The 26,323-nt window shown below is 38.6% G+C and overlaps 1 protein-coding gene across 3 annotated transcripts in view; it reads right to left on the minus strand.

Annotated features, from left to right (window-relative positions):
* Positions 1-604: 604 nt before the first annotated feature.
* The window catches only part of LOC141239960 (galactosylgalactosylxylosylprotein 3-beta-glucuronosyltransferase 1-like), a 111,688-nt gene continuing 85,969 nt past the window's right edge, over positions 605-26,323 (minus strand). The window contains exons 2-7 of one of the 3 annotated variants that reach the window (XR_012305296.1): positions 15,994-16,141; positions 7,290-7,822; positions 4,032-4,328; positions 3,548-3,724; positions 3,260-3,440; positions 605-1,160 (exon numbers count right to left, since the gene is read on the minus strand). Coding sequence is in view for 1 of the 3 variants with exons in the window: in XM_073668580.1 (XP_073524681.1) it covers positions 3,638-3,724; positions 4,032-4,328; positions 7,290-7,822; positions 15,994-16,105 (1,029 nt within the window). In the remaining 2 variants the exon portion in view is untranslated. The remainder of the gene's footprint in view (positions 1,161-3,259; positions 3,441-3,547; positions 3,725-4,031; positions 4,329-7,289; positions 7,823-15,993; positions 16,142-26,323) is intronic. The other 2 variants (XR_012305301.1, XM_073668580.1) reach the window with 2 other exon arrangements.

Consider the following 26,323-nt stretch of genomic DNA (forward strand, 5'->3'; position numbering starts at 1 on the left):
ATTTCTGCACCGAAATAGACCTGCGGTGCAGATTTTAAAGAATCAAGTAATGTATAAGATTTTCTGGGGGGAGTGTAAGGAAAACAATAAAATTAGACCCTTCTAAGAAGAAATATGCTATCCAAACCTGACCCCATGATTGTTAATAAGGTCTTATCTTATTTAATGGATCTTTCCCTAGGATAGATCAACGCAGATGTGAATCTAGTTTAAAGAGATCCTGTTTAAGAAAATCTGCAGAGACATCAAGTATAGACTGTTTGGTTGTATGTGGAATCCTATACAGTGAGCTCCTTCTAGCGGTGGTTATAATAATATTTTATTTGTCTGTGGCCACCACTAGGGGGAGCTCACTCTATATGGTGTCTACATACATCCCAATAGTATACAGTAGGCTTCTAAACTCCCTCTAGTGGTGGCAGGCGGGAGTGAAAATTCTATGATTTATCTCTATGCAGGGGATTTGAAACTCTATATCAGAATAACAGCTCTGATATATTATAAAATTATTTACTATCAAATTTTTTACTTATGTTTAAGGGTGAATGGATAAGCCTGTATCTTCATATACAACACCATGAAATGATGATTCCGTAACTATAGAAGTATCAGCAGGAGAACCTTTATTATCCATGTGCCATTTTGTGTTTTTAATTATCATCAGCAAAATCTGTTATGTCAGATGTGGCATAAGCCGGGATTTCTAAAATAAAAAAAAAAAAAAAAGTGATCTTTTTTTTTTTCTTTTTTCAGTCGTCCGGAAACTTGATTAGTAAGTGTCTTAGATTTGACGGCGCGTCAAGCGGTGAGAACATTTTAATTAGCTTTGGTACACAGACCCATATGTCTGAGGAAGAACCAGCATATGTTTCATCAGAACAGAAAAAATAGCGCTGAAATAGTCGATCTCTGATATTCAGGAGGTTTCAGTCGTCTTGTCTGATCCCACGTCTCAGCAGCAGGAGCAAAAAATCCCCGAAAAGTTTCTGCTTATTCACAGTTTTTGTTTTATTCTCTTCATGTTCAGTAGACGTTTAGGCCGCTACAAGAAGGTTCCACAGTCGTCTATTAATGCCGCATTTATAAATTAAATGTAACCCAGTGTCTTTATTTTTATTTAACTTTTAGATTTTTTCTTTGTTTTTTTTTGTTTTAGTCATCTGTGAAAAATAAAGAGAAACATAAAGGTCAATCATCAAAGTCAGCGGTGACGGCCAATGTTACCTTTACTAATAACATGCTGCTAATGTGGTAACTATGGAGATAAAATAAGAAAGTAATGCAATATCTTATTTTATCATTGTTTTCTCAAATTTCTTTCTCTCTCCCGCATTCTCTTTTTTCCTTTTTCTCTCTCTTCCTCTTTCTCCCTTTTTCTCCCTCTTACTCTCCAGTGCCTTATCTCTCCCTCCTTTCTCTCTATTGCTTTTTCTCTTTTTTTCCGCTTTCTTTCCATCCTTTTCTTTTTTCTTTCTCCCCTTTCTCTTTCTGTCTGTCTCTCTCATTCTTTCTCTCTTTTACCTTTTTCTCTCTCCTTTCTCCTCTCTTCCTCGTTCTCTTTTTTCCTTTTTCTCTCACTCTTTTTCTTTTCTCTTTCTCCCTCGCTCTCTTTCTCTCACTTTCTCTTATTCTGCTCTATTTTTCCCTCTTCCTCCTTCTTTCTCGCACTTTTCTTTTTCTCTCCCTCCCTTTGTCTCTCCTTTCTCTTTCTCTCTCTCTTCCTTTTTCTCTCTCCATCTCTCTCTGTTCCTCTTTTCTTTCTCCCACTTTTTGTCTCCCTCTTTTTCACTCTGCTTCTTTTTCTTTCTTTCTCGCTCCCTCCTTTTCTCTATCCCTATTTCTCTCTCTTTCTCTCTCTACTGTATCTTCTCCTCCCTAGGTCACTTATGTATTTATGTAGATATCAAAAAAAGATCGACCTACCTATTTTCTATCTATCTATTATCCATCTATTATCTATCTATTATCCATCTATTATCTGTCTATTATCTATCTATCATCTATGTATTATCTATCTATATATTATCTATTATTTATCTATCATCTATTATCTATCTAATATTTATGTTATCTATCTATTATCTATCTATCTATTATCTATCATCTAACTATTATCTATCTATTATCTATCTATTATCTATCATCTATTATCTATCTATCTATTATCTATCATCTATCTATCATATATCTATTATCTATCTATTACCTATCTATTATCTATCATCTATCTATTATCTATCTATTATCTATCATCTATCTATTATCTATCTATTACCTATCTATTATCTATCATCTATCTATTATCTATCTATCTATCTATTATCTATCTATCTATCTATTATCTATCATCTATCTATTATCTATCTATTATCTATCATCTATCTATTATCTATCTATTATCTATCTATCATCTATCTATTATCTATCATCTATCTATCATCTATCTATTATCTATTATCTATCTATTATCTATCTATTATCTATCTATCTATTATCTATCATCTATCTATTATCTATCTATTATCTATCTATTATCTATCTATTATCTATCATCTATCTATTATCTATCATCTATCTATTATCTATCTATTATCTATCATCTATCATCTATCTATTATCTATTATCTATCATCTATCTATTATCTATCATCTATCTATCATCTATCTATTATCTATTATCTATCTATTATCTATCTATTATCTATCTATCATCTATCTATTATCTATTATCTATCTATTATCTATCTATTATCTATCTATCATCTATCTATTATCTATCTATCATCTATCTATCATCTATCTATTATCTATCTATTATCTATCTATTATCTATCTATCATCTATCTATTATCTATCTATCATCTATCTATTATCTGTCATCTATCTATCATCTATCTATTATCTATCTATTATCTTTCTATCTATCTAATAGTTATCTATCTATCTATCGATCTATCTTTTCCTATCTATACATACAAGTGACCGATTCCATAAATAACTATGTATCCTGCTGTTGACAGTATCATCTCCATCCTCCCACAGAAGTCTCCATTTAAAGGGTTTCTGATTTATAAATCCCCGGTATAAAAAGTCCCTATTAGAGAGTTCTGAGTGAATAAATATAGAGGGCTCGTCCATTTAGGACCCTCATCTACAAGCAACTACAATAACGTGTCTCACTCTGGAGGTCCTGGCTCATAGACGCGTTACACAACCAGATCATTGATTTTAATGAAGACGTTGTAACGCTTCATTTCACCTGTGGTGGTGCTGCAGGAAAACTGCACACTTGCTGCTGGATCGCCTGACAGATCACAGTTGATCACTGGCTTTTCTAGTATCAGGACATCTTGGGAGCATTGTATTATTACATAATCTGCACCAAATATTACTGTGAGGGACACATGCTTGATGTTATGTCTGTGATACAACTTTAAGAGCTGGGGACAAAATGGTAATAGATTAGTAATTAAAACTATTTGCAAAGTTGCCTCAATTTGTATTTTTAATTGAAGGAAGGATAAAGAAATAAAAATGGTGGACATACCCTTTAAGATGGAAAACCCCTTTAAATTGTGAACATTGACAAAATAGCTCTGGAGCAGGAGCCTGCACTTACATAGTGATGCCCTCGGGTCTACACCTCAATGTTCATGTCTGTGAAGCCCCGTTTTCCCTCATTCACTAGTGTAGGTCTCTCAGTCCTCGTGTGCCAGACCAAAACCTGTATGGAGGGAAGATCAGCGGTCAGTATATACAGAGAGTAGAGCAGTATACACACCCAAAGCTATATTGGACCGTAGACGGGCTTCTAAAGGATAAATGGATAATCAGACTTTAGGCGGATTAATAGAAGATATATAGATAGAACATACTGTAGATCTGAAATCTGGATATGTAATGATAGAAGATATTTGGGTGCATTATTGTTAGATTTAGGGGGCAGTTACTTTTGCACAGGACTGATGTAAATGCTGGAAACATCAGCCATGTGATTCCGCTGGGTGACCAGGGATCGCATCTGTTCTAACCTTAGTGCAGTTGGCGGCTTTGGCTTCCAGTCCATCCATGGTGACCAGGTCTTTCAGTAAACTGGTTTCCTGATAACCTCCCTTTACTCCTTCCAGCTTGAAGTTGGCATATGGTCTTTCAAGAATTAAGCGTAAGTTAATGGCAAAACCAGCCATGTCGATGGCAAAAGGCCTCTTAGGGTCGAATACCGTTTTCCAGCCGATCACTCTTCCCGTTGGACCAAGTCTTGGAGACTCATATCTTAAACCACCAACGAAAGCCACCGGCCAGACAGACACCGTCCTGGTGTATCGCATCTGTGGATAAGATAGTCAGACATTACTGGTAACAGTTCATTGTCTTAAAATAATACCCTCGGGGACAAATTAAGGTTGGTGAAAGCAAGAAATGTGATGAAACCTCAATCAAACCTTGGGATCTGAGCCCCATCTAACACCCTAGTATGGTAGTAGAAGTAGTAGAGGTGGTCTCCTATGTGCCAACCCCTCTTCACTGAAAGCCAAGTCACTAGCAAATAATGGATACGAGACCCCTGTTCTCAATACCCATGGTGGCTTTCTACAAATCAAATGTGATATAACTCAATAATGGGAATAAAAAGAAAATGGCCATACCAAAAAACATTCTTGAGAGTCTGAACATAGTATGAAAATGGAACAGGGGAGCTCATGTCTGTAAGTACTTAGATAAGAATACAGTAATTAACCAGCATCAGCATCGGTTTGTAACTAATAAATCATGTCAGACTAACTTAATTTCCTTCTATGATGGAATCACTGACTGGGTGGATCAGGGAAACACAGTAGATATACTATATCTTGACTTCAGCAAAGCGTTTGACAAAGTATCTCATACCATCCTTATTGAAAAAATGACCAACTATGGAATGGACAAAGCAACTGTTAGGCGGATTTATAACTGGCTCAGTGATCGGACCCAAAAAGTGGTCATAAATGGTGGCACATCTAGTTGGAGGAATGTCTCAAGTGGGGTAGCACAAGGCTCTGTCATGGGCCCTGTGTTGTTCAACATCTTTATCAATGATTTAGATAAAGGAATTGAAGGTAAACTGATTAAATTAGCTGATGACACAAAGCTAGGAGGGATAGCTAATACTAGAGAAGAGAGAGAGAGGATTGAAAAAGATCTAAACAAACTGGAACTGTGGGCAGCAACTAACAAAATGTTTTTTAACAGGGAGAAATGCGAAGTCCTACATCTGGGCAAGAAAAATTAAAAAAATATATATATATACAGAATGGGAGGAATAGGGCTAAGCAACAGCACGTCTGAAAAAAGACTTGGGTATACTAATAGATCATAGACTGAACATGAGTCAACAGTGTGATGCAGCAGCAAAAAAGGCAAATACAATTCTGGGATGTATTAACAGAAGCATACAGTCTAGATCACCTGAAGTCATTATCGGTCTTTACTCCTCTTTGGTCAGACCTCATCTGGAATACTGTGTACAGTTTTGGGCACCACATTTTAAAAAAGACATTGAAAAACTGGAGCAAGTTCAGAGAAGAGCGACCAGAATGGTGACTGGTCTGCAAACTATGTCCTATGAGGAACAGATAGAGGATTTGGGAAATGTTTAGCTTGTGAAAGAGAAGACTGAGAGGAGACTTAAGAGCTGTCTACAAATATCTCAAGGGCTGTCACATTGTAGAAGGATCATCTTTATTCTCATTTGCACAAAGAAAGACTAGAAGCAATGGGATGAAACTAAATGGGAGGAGACACAGATTAGATATTAGAAAAAACTTTTTGACAGTTAGGGTGATCAATGAGTGGAACAGGCTGCCACGAGAGGTGGTGAGTTCTCCTTCAATGGAAGTCTTCAAACAGAGGCTGGACAGACATCTGTCTGAGATGGTTTAGTGACTCCTGCATTGAGCGGTGGTTGGACACAATGACCCCGGAGGTCCCTTCCAACTCTAACATTCTATGATTTATATTTGCCAACTTTCCCAAAATGAAAAGTGGACAAATTTCCCAGGAGCTGCTGAAATTTCACAGAAAGTAGCATTTGTGGAAGATTTCTTGAGCATCACGTCATCAGACAGAGCCATGACGTCCAAATACATATGTATACGGGGGTGGGAGAGTGTGAGCAGTAAAAAGGGGCACAGTTACTAAAACTTTTTGGACACATTCAACATCCTCCTGGAAAATCATCTCTAAAAGTTGAAAAATATAGGGGAGCCAGGGGCCAAAAGTGTATAGTTGTATGTAGGTCCAAAGCCGCTGGTTGCCAACCAGTGCTCTAACTCGTGGTGTGGAAGATCTTATAGCACTAGTGGCATCACCAAGGCTACATTGGCTGTGGACAATGATGTTTTTGATATGTTTTGGGAATATTTTCTAGTAGTTACTTATTAGACTAGTACATAAACCATGGTGAATGGTGAATTTTGTAATCTACGAGACCCTTCCTCTGGACTTTACCGTAATATTCATCAAATTGTCAGGTAGCTGGGAAGAAAAGCTGTCCTTTTTTTTGCATGTTTTTGTCTCCTTCTTCAAACACATTTATCTATCTGGAGGAGAGGGCTGGCTCCTTCTCATCGGTGGACGTTTATGATGAATTACTTTAGCTATAAGCCATCGTTATGTAGTAGATTACGGAGAGTTAGCGCACGTCCTACACGATATGTTAATGAGAGATATTAATCATTGTGTTGCGCCGTGTATATCCAATATTCCACCAGGTCCTTCCTTACCACTGTAATGAACCCAAAGAATCCATCTGCTAATGAATCAAAGTGTACGCGGCTTCTAAATTATTTGGGTTAAGATCACATTGTATTATTAGAGTACTCTCTTGGCGGATTTACTGTTCTATTAATGTTCTTCCCTTCCCCCGTTTTTTTAATTTCTATGCCAAATTAAAAAAAAAAATTAAAATCATTCTCTTAAGGGCAGTTCGTTCCATAAAAGTAAATCATTTTTCACTCTGCAATCTCTAAAACTTGGAGGTTTGTCCAAAGGTCAACTTTTTGACAAATGTGATGATCTTCTACAGCGTAATGACTGTTCCTCTACAGAGTGAGGCCTTTTGCCCGCTAAGATCCATGATTAAATCACAATTTAATTAAGGAGCGAAAACATATTGATTTTTCAATAGACATAAAACTGAAATCCCAACATTAAAGGTGATTAAGCGTGTTTGGGAAAGCCAATTACAAGGGAGAATTAAGATATCTATAACGTCTGAAGGCCAGCTATGGCTCTTTCTCGTGACTGCTTACCTCCTCAAAGACCTCAAGACTGTACGTGTTGTCATCATCTGCAAAATAGACGACTCCTTCTGGTGGATTCGAAGCGTTGAGGTTGTCTCTAAGCCACCGAAGGCCGAGATTCCTCTGAACGGTTCCTCGAGGGGTGACCTCAGGCGTCCTTGATATGCCCACTTTTTGGTTGTGTGGACTCTCAATGTTCAAGTGGGTGAAGTTCAGCCCGGCTTTCTCCAGCAGATTAGCAACCAGTTTTGTTTTTCTCGGGCAATCTTCTACCACGATCCAGTGCAAATTGACTACATGGAGAAAAGTGTTGGCCAATCGGACAAGCTCGGCCTTCTGGACAGGCCTAGTGTAGGTGGGAGTAATCACATAGATAACTGGAAGGTCTTCATTCCAAGGTGGGGGTCTTGAATAGACGTATGTCCTTACCACCACCGGGGTCTCCCGGGTGGGATACTGGTTGACACATTGAACAGAATCTTCTTTGCTCTGTGTCACATTGCTGAAGAGGGGTTTGACCGTGGAATTGTCACCTATCTCCTCTGTAAGAAAGGAAAGATGACTTTGATTAGGCTCAGAAAGTTCACGTAACTTTCAAAAGACACAAAAAGATTACTGCATTCTTTTTTTTTCTCACCAAAAAGTTTTACAATATTTGGAAAATGTGTGCCTCATTATTGGGTCTCTGATTTGGAGGATCCAGACTTGTTAGAGGAGTCTCTTGACTACATGGCAGCTCGGGCGATCAGTGATCTATGGGGAATCCTTAAAGTAAGTGTATAATTTTTCTGCAGCGCCACCACAGGTGGAAAAGAAGTATTACACAGTGCTCATTCAAATCAATGGTTTGAGTGTGCAATACCGAACAGGACACTTTTTGTTATCCACATGAAGATTGTCAACAGTGGACGCCCCTCAATTAAAGGTGTTGGTCACTACTTTTTCATTGATGGTCTATCCGTAGGGTAGGTCATCAGTATCTGCTCGGTGAGGGCGCGACATCCGGCATCTACGTCGACCATTTGCCAGCGGCTGGAAGTTCTTGGATGCTGTCAGACACGGCAACTCTGTCATTTCCATAGTGGCCACGGCCTGGTACTGGAGATCCACTCTCTATGCAATTGAATAAGGGATGAATCTGCAGTACCCAGCCGCGGCGGCCACTATAGTTTTGACGGAGCTGCTGTGTTTCGGCAGCTTTCGGTGCCGGTGGCCGCATCCCCACCGATCAGATATTGATTACCTATCCTTTTTTTTTTTTTCTGCAGAAATATTATTTTACTTATCTCTTAAAAGTAATATATGATACGATTGCTATTCATTGTGAGATGAAATCGCTTTCCTCCTGTTTTTCTAAAATGGATTTTACAGTCACTTGGCAACAAGATAGAGTCTGGTAAATATCTTCATCTGTCAAATCCGAGGTATCATTATCCCACTATTCCACCCGAGATGAAAAAATTACTAAGGGAGGAATAATAGCCTTGAAAGCAACACCAAAAGGGGGTCAAAAGTTTTTAACTAAAAATAATTAAAAGTAATTACTAAAACTAAGTTTCGGCCTGTGCATGTCAAAAGTTTGAGGCCGTTTTTTTCAATTTTCGGTGCCAGGAGTCGCAAAATCAGTTTAAGACGGGAAGAAAGAGATGAAACCAAAAGAGGTATTTGAAAAAAAACAATATCAGTCTTGTAGAAAGACCATATAAACACTTTATTAGAAGAATAAATCACACATAAAAACAACACAAAACAAGGACATATTAAAATATAATCATAAAAAAACAGCCCAAGAGGAGGGGAGGCGTATGCAGACAGAAATAATTAATGGACCTTCCGAAAAGCTATTCTGCATAAATGCAGGTATAAGAAACAATCTATTTTATATTCTTTTATCCACATAAATTTCTGTATCACCGGTTAATATAAATAGTTGTTTAATAATGACACAATTAACAATCATCGGTGTACATGAGTAACTGTTGGAAAATATTAGGTTAAAAAATGTGGATAGCCAATCTCTCTTAAATATAAGTGCTATAATGAAGTCCACATATTTTCAAAGTGCAAGTGCAATGGATCAATTCATAAGATTTTAATACATGATTGGAAGGTATAACAGACAATAACATGAAAGATTTTATAAGGACATACCACAGCTCTCTCACACCACTCCAACACCGTTTCGCTACAGCTTCATCAGGGAGTGTGGGGGGAATAAACCACATATACTGTATATAGGGTTAATGCAGCTTTATCCTGGCTTTTTTTAACCAACTTTATTCTTTCCCTCCTACAAGATGGCTGCAGGGAGCGCTGTGCGCCGTGGCGCCCGACTCGCATTGGGAGTGGACTGACTCGGCGGCACATCATGAATGGCACCACGCCCTTCATTGGCGTGCACTGTGTCCTCCGCTCTGGATGTGATTGCCGGTACGCATGCGCGAATGGCGGCGCCCGATAACATAGCGCTTCTCTTTGGTAATTATGTGTGGCTGCGTTGACCCTATATATTTGTGGTTTATTCCCCCTCCACAACACTCCCTGATGAAGCAGCAGCGAAACGATGTTGGAGTGGTGTGAGGGGAAGGGGTCTGTGGTACGTCCTTCTAAAATCTTTCATGTTATTGACTGTTATACTTTCCAATCGCGTATTTACATATTTAAAATCTTATGAATTGATCCATTGCACTTGCACTTTGAAAATATGTGGACTTCATTATAGCACTTATATTTAAGAGAGATTGGTTATCCACATTTTTTAACCTAATATTTTCCAACAGTTACTCATGTACACCGATGATTGTTAATTGTGTCATTATTAAACAACTATTTATATTAACTGGTGATACAGAAATTTAAGTGGATAAAAGTATATAAAAACGATTGTTTCTAAAATACCTGCATTTATGCAGATTAGCTCTTTGGAAGGTCCATTAATTATTTCTGTGGGCATACCCCTCCCCCCTCTTTAGCTGTTTTATTTTATTATTATATTTTAATATGTCATTGTTTTGCTTTTATGTGTGATTATTTTTTTCTAATGAAGTGTTGATATGTACTTTCTACAAGATTGATTTAGTCTTTTTTTGTTCAAATACCTCTTTTTGTTTCATCTTCGGTTATTGGTATTTGGGACTTACCGTTGGTTTATTGTTGTTATTTCCTTCTGTTTTGTAGGATTTATCTCAAGATGGGAAGAAAGAATATTTTTGACTTCACACCAAATTCATCAATTTTAATGAATTTGTCAGCCAAAACAGTAAGTAATACCACTATAGAAAAAAAAAGGAAAGGAAGGGACTTATAAATAAACACAAATAATTAATCGGGGCCTATGTCTGAGCTAAAAGTTGTTGATCATCCTCCATTCAATACGTCAAACCCCCAAAAAAAGGGATATGTAAAATGTATAATTGATGGAGATAGGTTGAACTTGATGGACCTTTGTTTTTTTTTTCAGCCTATATATATATATATATATATATATATATATATATATATATAACCTTTTGCTCAAGTTGCAACTTTTTGTAGCCAGTTTATGCCGAAAAACTAACATAAACTATCTTATAAATTGGGTTCAGAGTCTGTATACCCCCTGTAGGATTGTAGGAATTTACCTGTGCTAATACTCAACTTCTGGGCACTAATTCAAAATCTGTAATAGGGCCCCCACTAGGTGTCATTTATAGTACTGGTGCTATTTATGTGGCAATGTGTTTTTTTAGGCTCCTTAAAGGGGTCCTGTCAGCAGGTCGAAAGTGTCCAGTTTTTGTGCTTGTTTTGTTCCTGCTCGTTCCCTGAATATTCCGTTTTTTGTTTTTTTTAAAATCCGCCATACGGTTACAGAGATATGGGCCTTTTTATTTAGTGATTATTTTTATTGTCTCTATTAGAGGGGCGTGTCTTACATAATTATGCAGAGCAGCCTAAAGACACACCCCTGAGCAACGACCATAAACGTTAGCAATAGATTAAAAAAAAAAAACCATATCTCTGGAACCGAATGGCGGATTTTAAAAAAACAAAAACTGGAATACTCAGGGGAGTGACAGGAATCAGAGAAAAAAACAAAAACTGTACACTCTTTTTAAAGTGACAGGCCCACTTTAAGCACTATGGTTTGGGGTGTCTCTTACCTTTGCACCTTCCATAGTCGGTTATTTAAGTGTTTTGTGGGTGTGCTAGTGTTTCAACATGGGTTCAGTCCCAAAATGTCTTCCTGTACATTTATCTGACTGTTAAACGTCGTGTATGGCATCGAACTCATTACAGAGCGAACGATTTTTTTTTCCAGAGTGTCGTAAAAGGAAATTTATCGATTAAATAATTGAAGAAAAAGGTCACGAAAAGAAATAGAATTTTGGTGATTAAAGCGATCATTAAATACATGGAGGCCAGATTTTATTTTTTTTTGTGAAGGTTATCACCTTCTTCGGGGGAAGGGATGAGATTTATATGTAAGAACGTCTTTGAATCCTGACTATACAAAGGTTAAGAACATTTATATTTAATCATCAGAATGTACCAATGCCTGCGCCTGATATCATTAATTAGTTAGTCGTGAATAATGCCAAGCCGGCCGCTAGCACAGATTAGTGTAATCAAAGAAATCTATAAATATATTGAATCATTTCTGTTTGTTCTAGAAGGATTTCTTTTTATCCCCAAATATATCACATTATGTCACTATGGAGGAAGGAAGGAAGTCACTGACAACCAAGGGATCCAATATAGAATAAAACAAACCCGTGCCAATGATACAGTGTGGTAAGATTATCTTTATTTTATATCTAACCAGTTTTTTTTGTGGCTTAAAGGGGTTCCCTATTTTTTAAAAAAGTCTGATTCCTTCTGCAACAGGAGACAGAAAAATGCCCAAAGCATAAACAGCCAAAACTCTTTGCCTCCCAAATAAGTATCAGTTTGGTCTTGAACTCGAGATCTATGCAATCTAAGATAACCTGATTACTAAGGAGCTGTCTGACTAGCAACTAAGCGTGGGTACTCATAGGCACCAATCTGTCTCTTAATTTAATTAGGATCTGATTAATTACGGCCACAGCTTTAACAATAAATGGCTACTCTTGAACACAACTTATTTTATTCTAAATATATCCAAAATTTGTTGCTGATGATCTTATAATGTCTTTGTGGCATTTTGATATAGAGCTCTATAGAGATAAGATATAAAATGTAACTTCCTACAGACACCATTAGGGGGAGCCGTTTGGTTTTCTGAATACTTGTTAGACAATGGGTACCTGTCGCGCAAGGTGAGGGAAGGAACAAGTGTAAATCGCTGGGAAGTGAGGGAAGGGAGACCAACAAAAAGGGAAATGGGGAGTGGAGACCCCTAGGCAGATCTAATATCACCCTGACTACCCTATCATCCCTATATAGGTTTCACACCTATCGCCGAGCAGGAAACCTAATCCCTGAATGTCGCTAGAGCCAGCCAGGTAGGGAGGGGACTGGGTGAACACTAGTCAGGCCCCACTGTAACTAAAGACAATAAGGTAAACAAACAAAGGGCAAAGGAGATAAACTTAGTGTTATGCACACGCCCGGACTGACTGGCGTGTGCGTGTTTAGTGATCCCACTGGACCATGAACCGGAGAGTGCCTGGAGGGGCGTAACTAAGTATCTATCCGATCCGACCAAGGTCGCACGACAGCTAACGACGCCAGTGCACCAGGGAGGAACCGAGCAGAGGGACCAGGTGCTACTCCAGGTCAGACCCCGGACACGGCTGTTGACCCACACCGGAGAATACAGGAACAGGCAGGTTAGGCTGGCACACTGACTGGTGGGTATAGGCAGGCACGGCTGGTATGCAGACAGGCAGGCACTGGTAAGCACAACTGGTATGCAGGCAGAGGGTACTGGCAAGCACGGCTGGAGTGCCGACAGGGAGGCACTAGCAGGTTGGAGCACAGACTGGATAAGGTCCAGTACAGACTGGGACTCAGGAACAGAACCGCAGATGCAGTAGACAAGTAGAGCAGAGCGAGACCGCCGGAGCGGTGAGCAAGAGCAGAGCGAGACCGCTTGGAGCAGTGAGCAAAGGCAGGGCAGAGCAAGACCGCCTGGAGCGGCGAGCAAAGGCAGAGCAGAGCGAGAGCGGTGAGCAAAGGCAGAGCAGAGCGAGACCGCCTGGAGCGGCGAGCAAAGGCAGAGCAGGCAAGAACCGCCGGAGCGGTGAGCAAGGCAGAGCAGGCAAGAACCGCCGGAGCGGTGAGCAAGGCAGAGCAGGCAAGAACCGCCGGAGCGGTGAGCAAGGCAGAGCAGGCAAGAACCGCCAGAGCGGTGAGCAAGGCAGAGCAGGCAAGAACCGCCGGAGCGGTGAGCAAGGCAGAGCAGGCGAGAACCGTCGGAGCGGTGAGCAAGGCAGAGCAGGCAAGAGCCGCCGGAGCGGTGAGCAAAGGCAGAGCAGAGGGGACAGGGCTCTGTTCACACAGAACAGACTAGAAGGGAAAGGCAGAACCAGATACACACAAGATACTTGCAATGAAGTAGCGAGTGGACTCTAAACTCACAAACGGGAGTACAGGGACAACGAGTAGGAGTTAGGTACGGGTTCAGACTCTGCAGGAAAAGGGAAGATACGGACATAGAGAAAAACAGGTAACAGGCTAGGAGAGTATTCAGACAAGAACAGACACAGCAGCAAGATACAGGAGGCGGTCTAGGTATGCGGCCCCTAGAAGGCGGAACGAACAGGCTAGGAGCGTGTTCAGACAGGAACAGGCAAGATACAGGAGCGGGCCTAGGTATGCGGCCCCTAGAAGGCGGAACGAACAGGCTAGAAGCGTGTTCAGACAGGAACAGGCAAGATACAGGAGCGGATCTAGGTATGCGGCCCCTAGAAGGCGGAAAGAACAGGCTAGGAGCGTGTTCACACTGGCCTGGAAATACAGCCTCCAGGAAAGGCAGACAGACAACAGGCTAGAAGATAGTTCAGACAGGACCTTGCACATCAGCGGCGAAAAGCCATCTGACGGAACGCATTGCTCAGGCACCAGCTTGTATGTGGAGCTGGTTTAAATATCCAATGACTGACAGCAATAGGCTGAGGACGCATTAGGGGTGTGCCCACAGCAGCTACAAGAAATAGGAAGTGACCAGGCCGCCGCCCTAAGCAGCCAGAACAGAGGCAAGCAGACAGCATGGAAACAAGCCAGGCTAGGAGACTGGACTGATGATCAAGTTTGCGATCTTGCATAGTGGGAGATGGTGCCCAATGCAAGAACGCCGCCAGGTATATTACACTTAGCTTGAGAAGACACCAGAGAGACAACGCCAACTGTCCTCCAAGGGAAGTCCAAGAAGAAACTAGCCAACTACTAGTACTCCAGGCATGAACAGAGGAACATAGAACTATCACCGGCGACTCTCTGGAGACACTAAGAGTCTTTAACTACCAACCAAGGGTGTGTCAATTAGCAGCAGAAGGTGGAGGTCGCTGCTGGGTCCTAAAGGAAGAAGGATATCACTACACTGCAGAGATGAGAAGACCAAGAAGGCATCTGCAATGCCAAGCACAGTGACCTTCTACAGCCAGATCCAGAATGACTGTCTGTCACACTTAATACACCCGTGACAGTACCCAACCAGTTTTAGTGAAAGTCCGCTCACCCACGTCTTCCATCACCTGAAGGTTCAAGCTGTCCACCTACAGTAAATATGTCGTCTTGTTAATGTCTTGTAAACTTTCTAAAAGTTTTTACACTAATATTATTTTTAGTGGGAAAGATAGACTGCAAAATTAATTACTGAACATACCCTTCTTGAAGGGGATCTGTAACCTCTTCAAAAGTGGCAAGAATTTGGTCTTATTTTTATTTTTTTTTCCATTGGGTAATTATGCAGAGGAGCCTAAAGACACGCCCCAGAGGATCCTATGAGCCACACCCCATTATAAAAAAAATATTTACACTAAATAAAAAGGAATGCTGTGGTGGATTTTAAAAGATATAACGAGCAGAATATCCAGGGGATCAGAGGGAATAAAATGAGCACAAACAGCTCACTTTTGATTTGGGGACAGGTCCACTTTAAAAGGGGGATGTCAAGGAGTGGACAACCCCTTTAATTAAATGGTTGTACAAAGTTTGGAAATCATTAACATGACCAATTTAATAACATCAGCCTTCAGAACAAAATTATAAAATGCTTACCTACCTTCCAGACCAGTGCAGCTCCTGCGATCTCTTTGCTGTCTCTCTCCTTGGTCATGAGACATCATTTTCTAGTAATGGACATCCCCTTTAAGACCCCATCACCCTAAACGCATCAGGACCCCACACCAGATCTCTACAATTATCATGATCAAAGACAATGCTTCCAAAATTCCTTCAGAACTCAGACCAGAACTCTAAAAAATAATACAGATCCAAAATAATAACTCCAATTATTCAACCCCCAGACGAGACCCTAAAACCAAAACAGACCCCTATAATTAATCCAGACCAAACTCTAAAATTAATTCATAACTGATTGAGTAACACACTGAAACTGTAGTAAAGACTGACACATTCATGCAGCAGAGGGAGCAGGATGTGCACATAGAAATACATTTCAAGATGCATGGACATCGTAGTGACCATTTCCATAGGTTTTTAAGTGGTGGCCATTAGTTATGGTTGCAGCATTTGTTATTTGCGTAGATGGACTAAATGAATAGATCTCATCCTCAGGGTATTTACTTACTTCGTAAAAGGGTGAGGTAGCGGCTTGTGGGGTTTTGGTGCCACAGTGTTAAAAGAAGAGCCCATGGTAGAATAATGAGCAGTGTAGTGAGAAGGTTGCGTCTCCTCAGCATGCTGTTCTGACTGTCCGTGATAGGTCATTTCTTTACCTGCAGGAAAAGCAAAAAGATTGGTAAAGAGTGATTATTATTTATTACACATCAATAGCCAATCCAGTCACAGTCAACAGTATAATACAGCCTCCTTTATAATAGAAAATACCGACCATGATACTACCCCTACGTACAAGAATATAACTACTATAATACTGCCCCCTATGTACAAGAATATAACTACTATAATACTGCTCCTATGTACAAGAATATAACTACTATAATACTGCCCCCTTTGTACAAGAATATAACTACTATAATACTGCCCCCTTTGTACAAGAATATAACTACTATAATACTACCCCCTACGTACAAGAATATAACTACTATAATACTACCCCCTATGTACAAGAATATAACTACTATAATACTACCCCCTACGTACAAGAATATAACTACTATAATACTACCCCCTATGTACAAGAATATAACTACTATAATACTGCCCCCTTTGTACAAGAATATAACTACTATAATACTACCCCCTACGTACAAGAATATAACTACTATAATACTACCCCCTACGTACAAGAATATAACTACTATAATACTACCCCCTATGTACAAGAATATAACTACTATAATACTACCCCCTACGTACAAGAATATAACTACTATAATACTACCCCCTATGTACAAGAATATAACTACTATAATACTGCCCCCTTTGTACAAGAATATAACTACTATAATACTACCCCCTACGTACAAGAATATAACTACTATAATACTACCCCCTATGTACAAGAATATAACTACTATAATACTGCCCCCTATGTACAAGAATATAACTACTATAATACTGCTCCTATGTACAAGAATATAACTACTATAATACTGCCCCTATGTACATGAATATAACTACTATAATACTGCTCCTATGTACAAGAATATAACTACTATAATACTGCTCCTATGTACAAGAATATAACTACTATAATACTACCCCCTACGTACAAGAATATAACTACTATAATACTACCCCCTACGTACAAGAATATAACTACTATAATACTACCCCCTATGTACAAGAATATAACTACTATAATACTGCCCCCTATGTACAAGAATATAACTACTATAATACTGCTCCTATGTACAAGAATATAACTACTATAATACTGCCCCTATGTACACGAATATAACTACTATAATACTGCTCCTATGTACAAGAATATAACTACTATAATACTGCTCCTATGTACAAGAATATAACTACTATAATACTACCCCCTACGTACAAGAATATAACTACTATAATACTACCCCCTATGTACAAGAATATAACTACTATAATACTGCTCCTATGTACAAGAATATAACTACTATAATACTGCCCCCTATGTACCAGAATATAACTACTATAATACTGCCCCCTATATACAAGAATATAACTACTATAATACTGATCCTATGTACAAGAATATAACTACTATAATACTGCCCCCTATGTACAAGAATATAACTACTATAATACTGCCCCTATGTACAAGAATATAACTACTATAATACTGCCCTCTATGTACAAGAATATAACTACTATAATACTGCCCCTATGTACAAGAATATAACTACTATAATACTGCCCCCTATATACAAGAATATAACTACTATAATACTGATCCTATGTACAAGAATATAACTACTATAATACTGCCCCTATGTACAAGAATATAACTACTATAATACTGCCCCTATGTACAAGAATATAACTACTATAATGCTGCCCCTATGTACAAGAATATAACTACTAAAATACTGTCCCCTATGTACAAGAATATAAATACTATAATACTGCTCCTATGTACAAGAATATAACTACTATAATACTGCCCCCTATGTACAAGAATATAACTACTATAATACTGTCCCTATGTACAAGAATATAACTACTATAATACTGCTTCTATATAATAAATAGGGATTTTCATATAAAGCTGTATGATCCGGTCATCAGCCTGTATGCTTAAGTGCAATACTCGAGTACCGAGTGCAGTTATCTTGTGCATGGAGGGTGTGGAGACAGATGAACAGTAGGGAACAGATTCTGAATGATATTTAGAAGGAGGGAACAGGGAAAAGTTAATTTACTGAGTAGTTAAGGTGGTAGGCTTGCTTAAAGAGATGGGTTTTTAAAGCACGCTTGAAGATATGGGGGCTAGGCATCAGTCGGATCGCCTGGGATAGAGCATTCCAGAGAACTGGCGCAGCACGAGAGAAGTCTTGGAGACGGAGGTGTGAGATTCGGATTATGGGGGATGTTAGTCTTAGGTCATTTGTAGAACGGAGGGCACGTGTGGGGCGATAGACAGAGATGAGAGAGGAGATATAAGGCGGTGCAGAACTGTGGAGAGCTTTGTGGGTGAGAGTGATGAGTTTATATTGGACCCTGAGGCGGACCGGCAACCAGGATAATGACTGGCACAAGATGGAGGCAACGGTGAAGCGGCTGGACCGAAATACGACCCTGGCTGCCGCATTCAGGACGGATTGGAGAGGAGAAAGTTTGGTAAGAGGGAGACCGATCAGAAGAGAGTTGCAGAAGTCCAGACAAGAGAGAATAAGAGCGACAGTCAGAGTTTTAGCAGTTTCAAAGGTGAGAAAAGGTCGGATTCTGGAGATGTTTTTAAGATGCAGGTGACAAGAGCGAGTGAGTGATCGGATATTGGGGGTAAAGGAAAGGTTAAACTACTATAATACTGATACTATATACAAGAATATAGCTACTATAATACTGATACTATGTACAAGAATATAACCACTATAATACTGCCCCTATATACAGGAATATAACTACTATAATACTGATACTATATACAAGAATATAACTACTATAATACCGATACTGTATACAAGAATATAACTACTGTAATACTGCCCCTATATACAAGAATATAACCACTATAATACTGCTCCTATATACAGGAATATAACTACTATAATACTGATACTATATACAAGAATATAACCACTATAATACTGATACTATATACAAGAATATAACTACTATAATACTGATACTATATACAAGAATATAACCACTATAATACTGCCCCTATATACAGGAATATAACTACTATAATACTGATACTATATACAAGAATATAACTACTATAATACTGATACTATATACAAGAATATAAATACTGTAATACTGCCCCTATATACAAGAATATAACCACTATAATACTGCCCCTATATACAGGAATATAACTACTATAATACTGATACTATATACCAGAATATAACTACTATAATACTGCCCCTATATACAGGAATATAACTACTATAATACTGCTACTATATACAAGAATATAACTACTATAATACTGATACTATATACAAGAATATAACCACTATAATACTGCCCCTATATACAGGAATATAGCTACTATAATACTGATACTATATACAAGAATATACCTACTATAATACTCATACTATATACAAGAATATAACCACTATAATACTGCCCCTATATACAGGAATATAACTACTATAATACTGATACTATATACAAAAATATAACTACTATAATACTGATACTATATTCAAGAATATAACTACTGTAATACTGCCCCTATATACAAGAATATAACCACTATAATACTGCCCCTATGCACAAGAATATAACTACTATAATACTGCCCCTATGTATAAGAATATAACTACTATAATACTGATACTATATACAGGAATATAACTACTATAATACTGATACTATATACAGGAATATAACTACTATAATACTGATACTATATACAAGAATATAACCACTATAATACTGATACTATATACAAGAATATAACCACTATAATACTGATACTATATACAAGAATATAACTACTATAATACTGATACTATATACAAGAATATAACTACTATAATACTGATACTATATACAAGAATATAACTACTATAATACTGCCCCTATGTGCAAGAATATAACTACTATAATACTGCTCCCTATGTACAAGAATATAACTACTATAATACTGCTCCCATGTACAAGAATATAACTACTATAATACTGCTCCTATGTACAAGAATATAGCTAATATAATACTGACCACTATGTACAAGAATATAACTACTATAATACTGCTCCTATGTACAAGAATATAACTACTATAATACTGTCCCTATGTACAAGAATATAACTACTATAATACTGCCCCCTATGTACAAGAATATAACTACTATAATACTGCTCGTATGTAGAAGAATATAACTACTATAATACTGCCCCTATGTACAAGAATATAACTGCTATAATACTGCTCTTATGTACAAGAATATAACTACTATAATACTGCTCCAATGTACAAGAATATAACTACTATAATACTGCTCCCTATGTACAAGAATATAACTACTATAATACTGCTCCTATGTACAAGAATATAACTACTATAATACTGCCCCCTATGTACAAGAATATAACTACTATAATACTGCTCGTATGTAGAAGAATATAACTACTGTAATACTGCCCCTATATACAAGAATATAACCACTATAATACTGCCCCTATATACAGGAATATAACTACTATAATACTGACACTATATACAGGAATATAACTACTATAATACTGATACTATATGCAAGAATATAACCACTATAATACTGATACTATATACAAGAATATAACTACTATAATACTGATACTATATGCAAGAATATAACCACTATAATACTGATACTATATACAAGAATATAACTCCTATAATACTGATACTATATACAAGAATATAACTACTATAATACTGATACTTTATACAAGAATATAACTACTATAATACTGCCCCTATGTACAAGAATATAACTACTATAATACTGCTCCCTATGTACAAGAATATAACTACTATAATACTGCTCCCATGTACAAGAATATAACTACTATAATACTGCTCCTAAGTACAAGAATATAACTAATATAATACTGACCACTATGTACAAGAATATAACTACTATAATACTGCTCCTATGTACAAGAATATAACTACTATAATACTGTCCCTATGTACAAGAATATAACTACTATAATACTGCCCCCTATGTACAAGAATATAACTACTATAATACTGCTCGTATGTAGAAGAATATAACTACTATATTACTGCCCCTATGTACAAGAATATAACTACTATAATACTGCTCCCTATGTACAAGAATATAACTACTATAATACTGCTCGTATGTAGAAGAATATAACTACTATAATACTGCCCCTATGTACAAGAATATAACTACTATAATACTGCCCCTATGTACAAGAATATAACTACTATAATACTGCTCTTATGTACAAGAATATAACTACTATAATACTGCTCCAATGTACAATAATATAACTACTATAATACTGCTCCCTATGTACAAGAATATAACTACTATAATACTGCCTCTACAGTATGTACAAGAGCATAACTAGTATTAGTATTAGGTCAGCTCCGTGGCCGGAAGTCTGTGGGTTACAGAGATTTCGCTGTTACGCTCTGTTTAGAATTAATTACATTCAGAGTCAGTTAAGCGAACGCCCAATTTTTTTGATCTGATTGTGATATAACAACGCACCAGAAATAATTGGATACAAATGAATAAATCAGCACTGTGGTAATTGTCTGCCTCCATTTTTGAGGTTGTAACTTGACAAATCAGTATTTTCTATGGCTTTATTTGTTACATTGAAGTTCCGAGTTCCGAGGTCTATGATTGTCTGCAGTGGCTGCAGATTCGTGAGCGCGGGGTCCCTGGACTCCTGTTGGTCAGTGAGGAGTAAGATTGGATAGTAATATATGGGATTACAATTTTATTTCCATTAATTTTGAATTAATTACAGAGTGTAAAGCTCGTGACCTGTGATGGGAGCACAGGTAACAGTCACATAGTCAGGGTTCAGCTGTAGATTCCAATGGATTCTTAGAGTAACAACCAGTAGAACTGTCACTGTCGCTTTAGAACTGTCATTGTCGCTTTAGAACTGTCATTGTCGCTTTAGAACTGTCACTGTCGCTTTAGAACTGTCATTGTCGCTTTAGAACTGTCATTGTCGCTTTAGAACTGTCTGTCGCTTTAGAACTGTCACTGTCGCTTTAGATGTGACTAGAGCAGAGAACACGATACAGCTCGAAATCAGTAAAACTTAAAAAAAGTATGTACAAAGCGGCCTCATTTTTAATGCAGATTTAATGGCTGTCGTGATGCAAAACGTTTTGTTGAAATACCGAACTTTCCTTTAATGTTATTGTTTTTTTTAATAAACAGATGAAGGGAGGGGAATTATCAACCACGTTTCTTTTCCCCGCAGATGAAATTCAATGGCAGGAACTCAGGGTCTGTCAGCTCTTTGAGAGAATCGTGTATTTCTTTTTGAAGCCTTTGAGCTGTTCTTTTTATTCAGCAATTTCCTGCCATTATTGATACATCGGAAAAAAAAAAAATAGAACATTTTTTTTTATTTTGGAGGGGGCAAATATAAGTTTCACTCTACCTTGCCCCATATTAAAGCATATTTCTGTGCAATGGAAATCTTATTGATGAAGCAGAACTGCAGTGTAAAGAATGGGGAAAAACAGACTGATGAGACAGGAAGACTACGTCAAATAGATTATACTGTGATATGGTCATGGAGTCATACTCTAGGGATGCGAGGTGACACTCAGGGCTGAGTTTAGGGGTTGATCTGTGGGACTTGAATGCAACAGATATCCTGGAACCTCATTTTAACCATTGAGACCCCAACGTTCACGAGACCCGGGTTCTCAAAGTCCTCTATGTTATTGGAACAGTAGTGTGCATGTGTGATTACAGCTCCATTCAGTTCTATGGGAACAGTAGTGCACATGTGGGATTTCAGCTCCATTCACTTGTATGGGAGCAGTAGTGCGCATATGTGATTACAGCTCCATTCACTTCTGTGGGAGCAGTAGTGCACATGTGTGATTACAGCTCCATTCACTTCTGTGGGAGCAGTAGTGCACATGTGTGGTTACAGCTCCACTCATTTCTGTGGGAGCAGTAGTGCGCATTTAATGATTACAACTCCAATCACTTCTATGGGAACAGTAATGTGCATGTGTGATTACAGCGCAATTCACTTCTATGGGAGCAGTAGTGTGCATGTGTGATTACAGCTCCATTCACTTCTGTGGGAGCAGTAGTGTGCATGTGTGATTACAGCTCCATTCACGTCTATGTGAGCAGTAGTGTGCATGTGTGATTACAGCTCCATTCACTTCTGTGGGAGCAGTAGTGTGCATGTGTGATTACAGCTCCATTCACTTCTATGTGAGCAGTAGTGTGCATGTGTGATTACAGCGCAATTCTCTTCTATGGGAGCAGTAGTGCACATGTGTGATTACAGCTCCATTCATTTCTTGTGGGAGCAGGAGTGCGCATTTAATAATTACAACTCCAATCACTTCTATGGGAGCAGTAATGTGCATGTGTGATTACAGCGCAATTCACTTCTATGGGACTAGTAGTGCACATGTGTGATTACATTTCCATTCACTTCTATGGGAGCAGTAGTGTGCATGTGTGATTGCAGCTCCATTCACTTCTATGGGAGCAGTAGTGCACATGTGTGATTACATTTCCATTCACTTCCATAGGAGCAGTAGTGTGCATGAGTGATTGCAGCTCCATTCATAGAATCATAGAATCATAGAATCATAGAATGGTAGAGTTGGAAGGGACCTCCTGGGTCATCTGGTCCAACTCCCTGCTCAAAGCAGGATTCACTAGATCATCTCAGACAGATGTCTGTCCAGCCTCTGTTTGAAGACGTCCATTGAAGGGGAACTCACCACCTCTCGTGGCCGCCTGTTCCACTCATTAATCACCCTAACTGTCAAAAAGTTTTTTCTAATATCTAATCTGTGTCTCCTCCCATTTAGTTTCATCCCATTGCTTCTAGTCTTTCCTTGTGCAAATGAGAATAAAGATGATCCTTCTACAATGTGACAGCCCTTGACATATTTGTAGACAGCTATTAAGTCTCCTCTCAGTCTTCTTTTTTGCAAGCTAAACATTCCCAAATCCTGCAACCGTTCCTCATAGGACATGGTTTGCAGACCAGTCACCATTCTGGTCGCTCTTCTCTGAACTTGCTCCAGTTTGTCTATGTCTTTTTTAAAATGTGGTGCCCAAAACTGTACACAGTATTCCAGATGAGGTCTGACCAAAGAGGAGTAAAGACCGATAATGACTTCACGTGATCTAGACTGTATGCTTCTGTTAATACATCCCAGAATTGTATTTGCCTTTTTTGCTGCTGCATCACACTGTTGACTCATGTTCAGTCTATGATCTATTAGTATACCTAAGTCTTTTTCACATGTACTGTTGCTTAGCTCTATTCCTCCCATTCTGTATATGCTTTTTTCATTTTTATTGCCCAGATGTAGTACTTTGCATTTTTCCCTGTTAAAAACCATTCTGTTGGTTGCTGCCCACTGCTCCAGTTTATTTAGGTCTTTTTGAATCCTCTCTCTCTCTTCTCTAGTATTAGCTATCCCTCCTAGCTTTGTGTCATCAGCAAATTTAATCAGTTTACCCTCAATTCCTTCATCTAAATCATTGATAAAGATGTTGAACAATACAGGTCCCAGGACGGAGCCCTGTGGTACCCCACTTGAGACATTCATCCAGCTGGATGTGAAGCCATTTACAACCACCCTTTGAGTCCGATCACTAAGCCAGTTATGAATCCACCTAACAGTTGCCTGGTCCATTGCATACTTGGTCATTTTTTCAATAAGGATGGTGTGAGATACTTTGTCAAATGCTTTGCTGAAGTCAAGATATACTATATCTACAGCATTTCCCTGATCCACCCAGTCAGTGATTCTGTCATAGAAGGAAATTAAGTTAGTCTGACATGACTTGTTAGTTATAAACCCATGCTGACTCTGGTTAATCACTTCATTCTTATCCAGGTACTTACATATATGTTGTTTAATAATTTGTTCAAAGATCTTTCCTGGTATAGAAGTCAGACTCACCGGCCTATAGTTCCCTGGGTCCACCTTCTTCCCCTTTTTGAAGATAGGAACAACATTTGCTCTTCTCCAGTCTTCTGGGACTTCTCCTGTTCTCCAAGAATTTTCAAAGATTATGGAGAGTGGTTCTAAAATTTCTTCTACGATCTCCTTCAGTACTCTGGGGTGTAATTCATCTGGACCTGCACTTCTATGGGAGCAGTAGTGCACATGCGTGATTGCAGCTTTATTCACTTCTATGGGACTAGTAGTGCACATGTGTTATTACAGCTCCATTCACTTCTATGGGAGCAGACAGTGAATACTATGATGCTCACTACTGCTTCATTCTCACATGGAAATTTGGGACCACCGATCACGTGATCAGTGGGGGTCCCAGTTGTCCGACTCGCAGGCTTCAAACATCACCTATGCTCCAAATGTTAAAGCGACGGTCCCTATAAGAGGGTTCATCGCTCTTTGGCTCCGTTTCTAATCCCAGCATCTCAGATCTCATCACTTATTGTCTCCACATTCACAGCTGCAGCGAGAACGTAATCTGATTATTACAGTCCAGGCCGCTCTAATTAGACCTAACACAGCTCAATACAAGTGCGGGGAAGGGACGGAGTCGCCCACTGCTGACTTGTTACACACTAATAAATGGATCGCGGATATAATGCCAGGATTATGTGATACTCGGGAGGTGAAATCTTTATAACACGGGGGTTTTGTAGTTTATGGATATTTAACCTATTTATGTCTGGGGATGGTTTTTACCCTGTGCTGAGATACCTTATTGCCAGGACATGTGCCAAATTTCCAACTCTAGTTAGAGATCCTTAGAAAAAAAACATGAGGCGGCACTATTCACTGGAAGTAGGGAAATGGAGAGTAATAACCTTATAATCCTTTCCCAAAGCTACAGTACTATACCGTCATACGATGCTGCGATGCTATACCAGCTATAAGTGCCATATATTGCCTACATAATAGTGCTAGCTATAGATATAACCTATCCTCAAACAGTTCTCTTCTCCTCTTCCTGTTCTCCATGCTTAATGTGGCACATACAGACACACAATGCAAAGGTTGAGGCAACTTCTCCCCTTTTTATCTGGTTTCAGGTGTGATTTTCATATTGCCCACACCTGTTACTTGCCACAGGTGAGTGTGAACGAGCATCACATGC

The sequence above is a fragment of the Phyllobates terribilis genome, unplaced genomic scaffold (assembly GCF_046119375.1).
Source record: "Phyllobates terribilis strain yellow unplaced genomic scaffold, ASM4611937v1 Scaffold_2__4_contigs__length_985480577, whole genome shotgun sequence".
Classification (NCBI taxonomy): Eukaryota; Metazoa; Chordata; class Amphibia; order Anura; family Dendrobatidae; genus Phyllobates; species Phyllobates terribilis.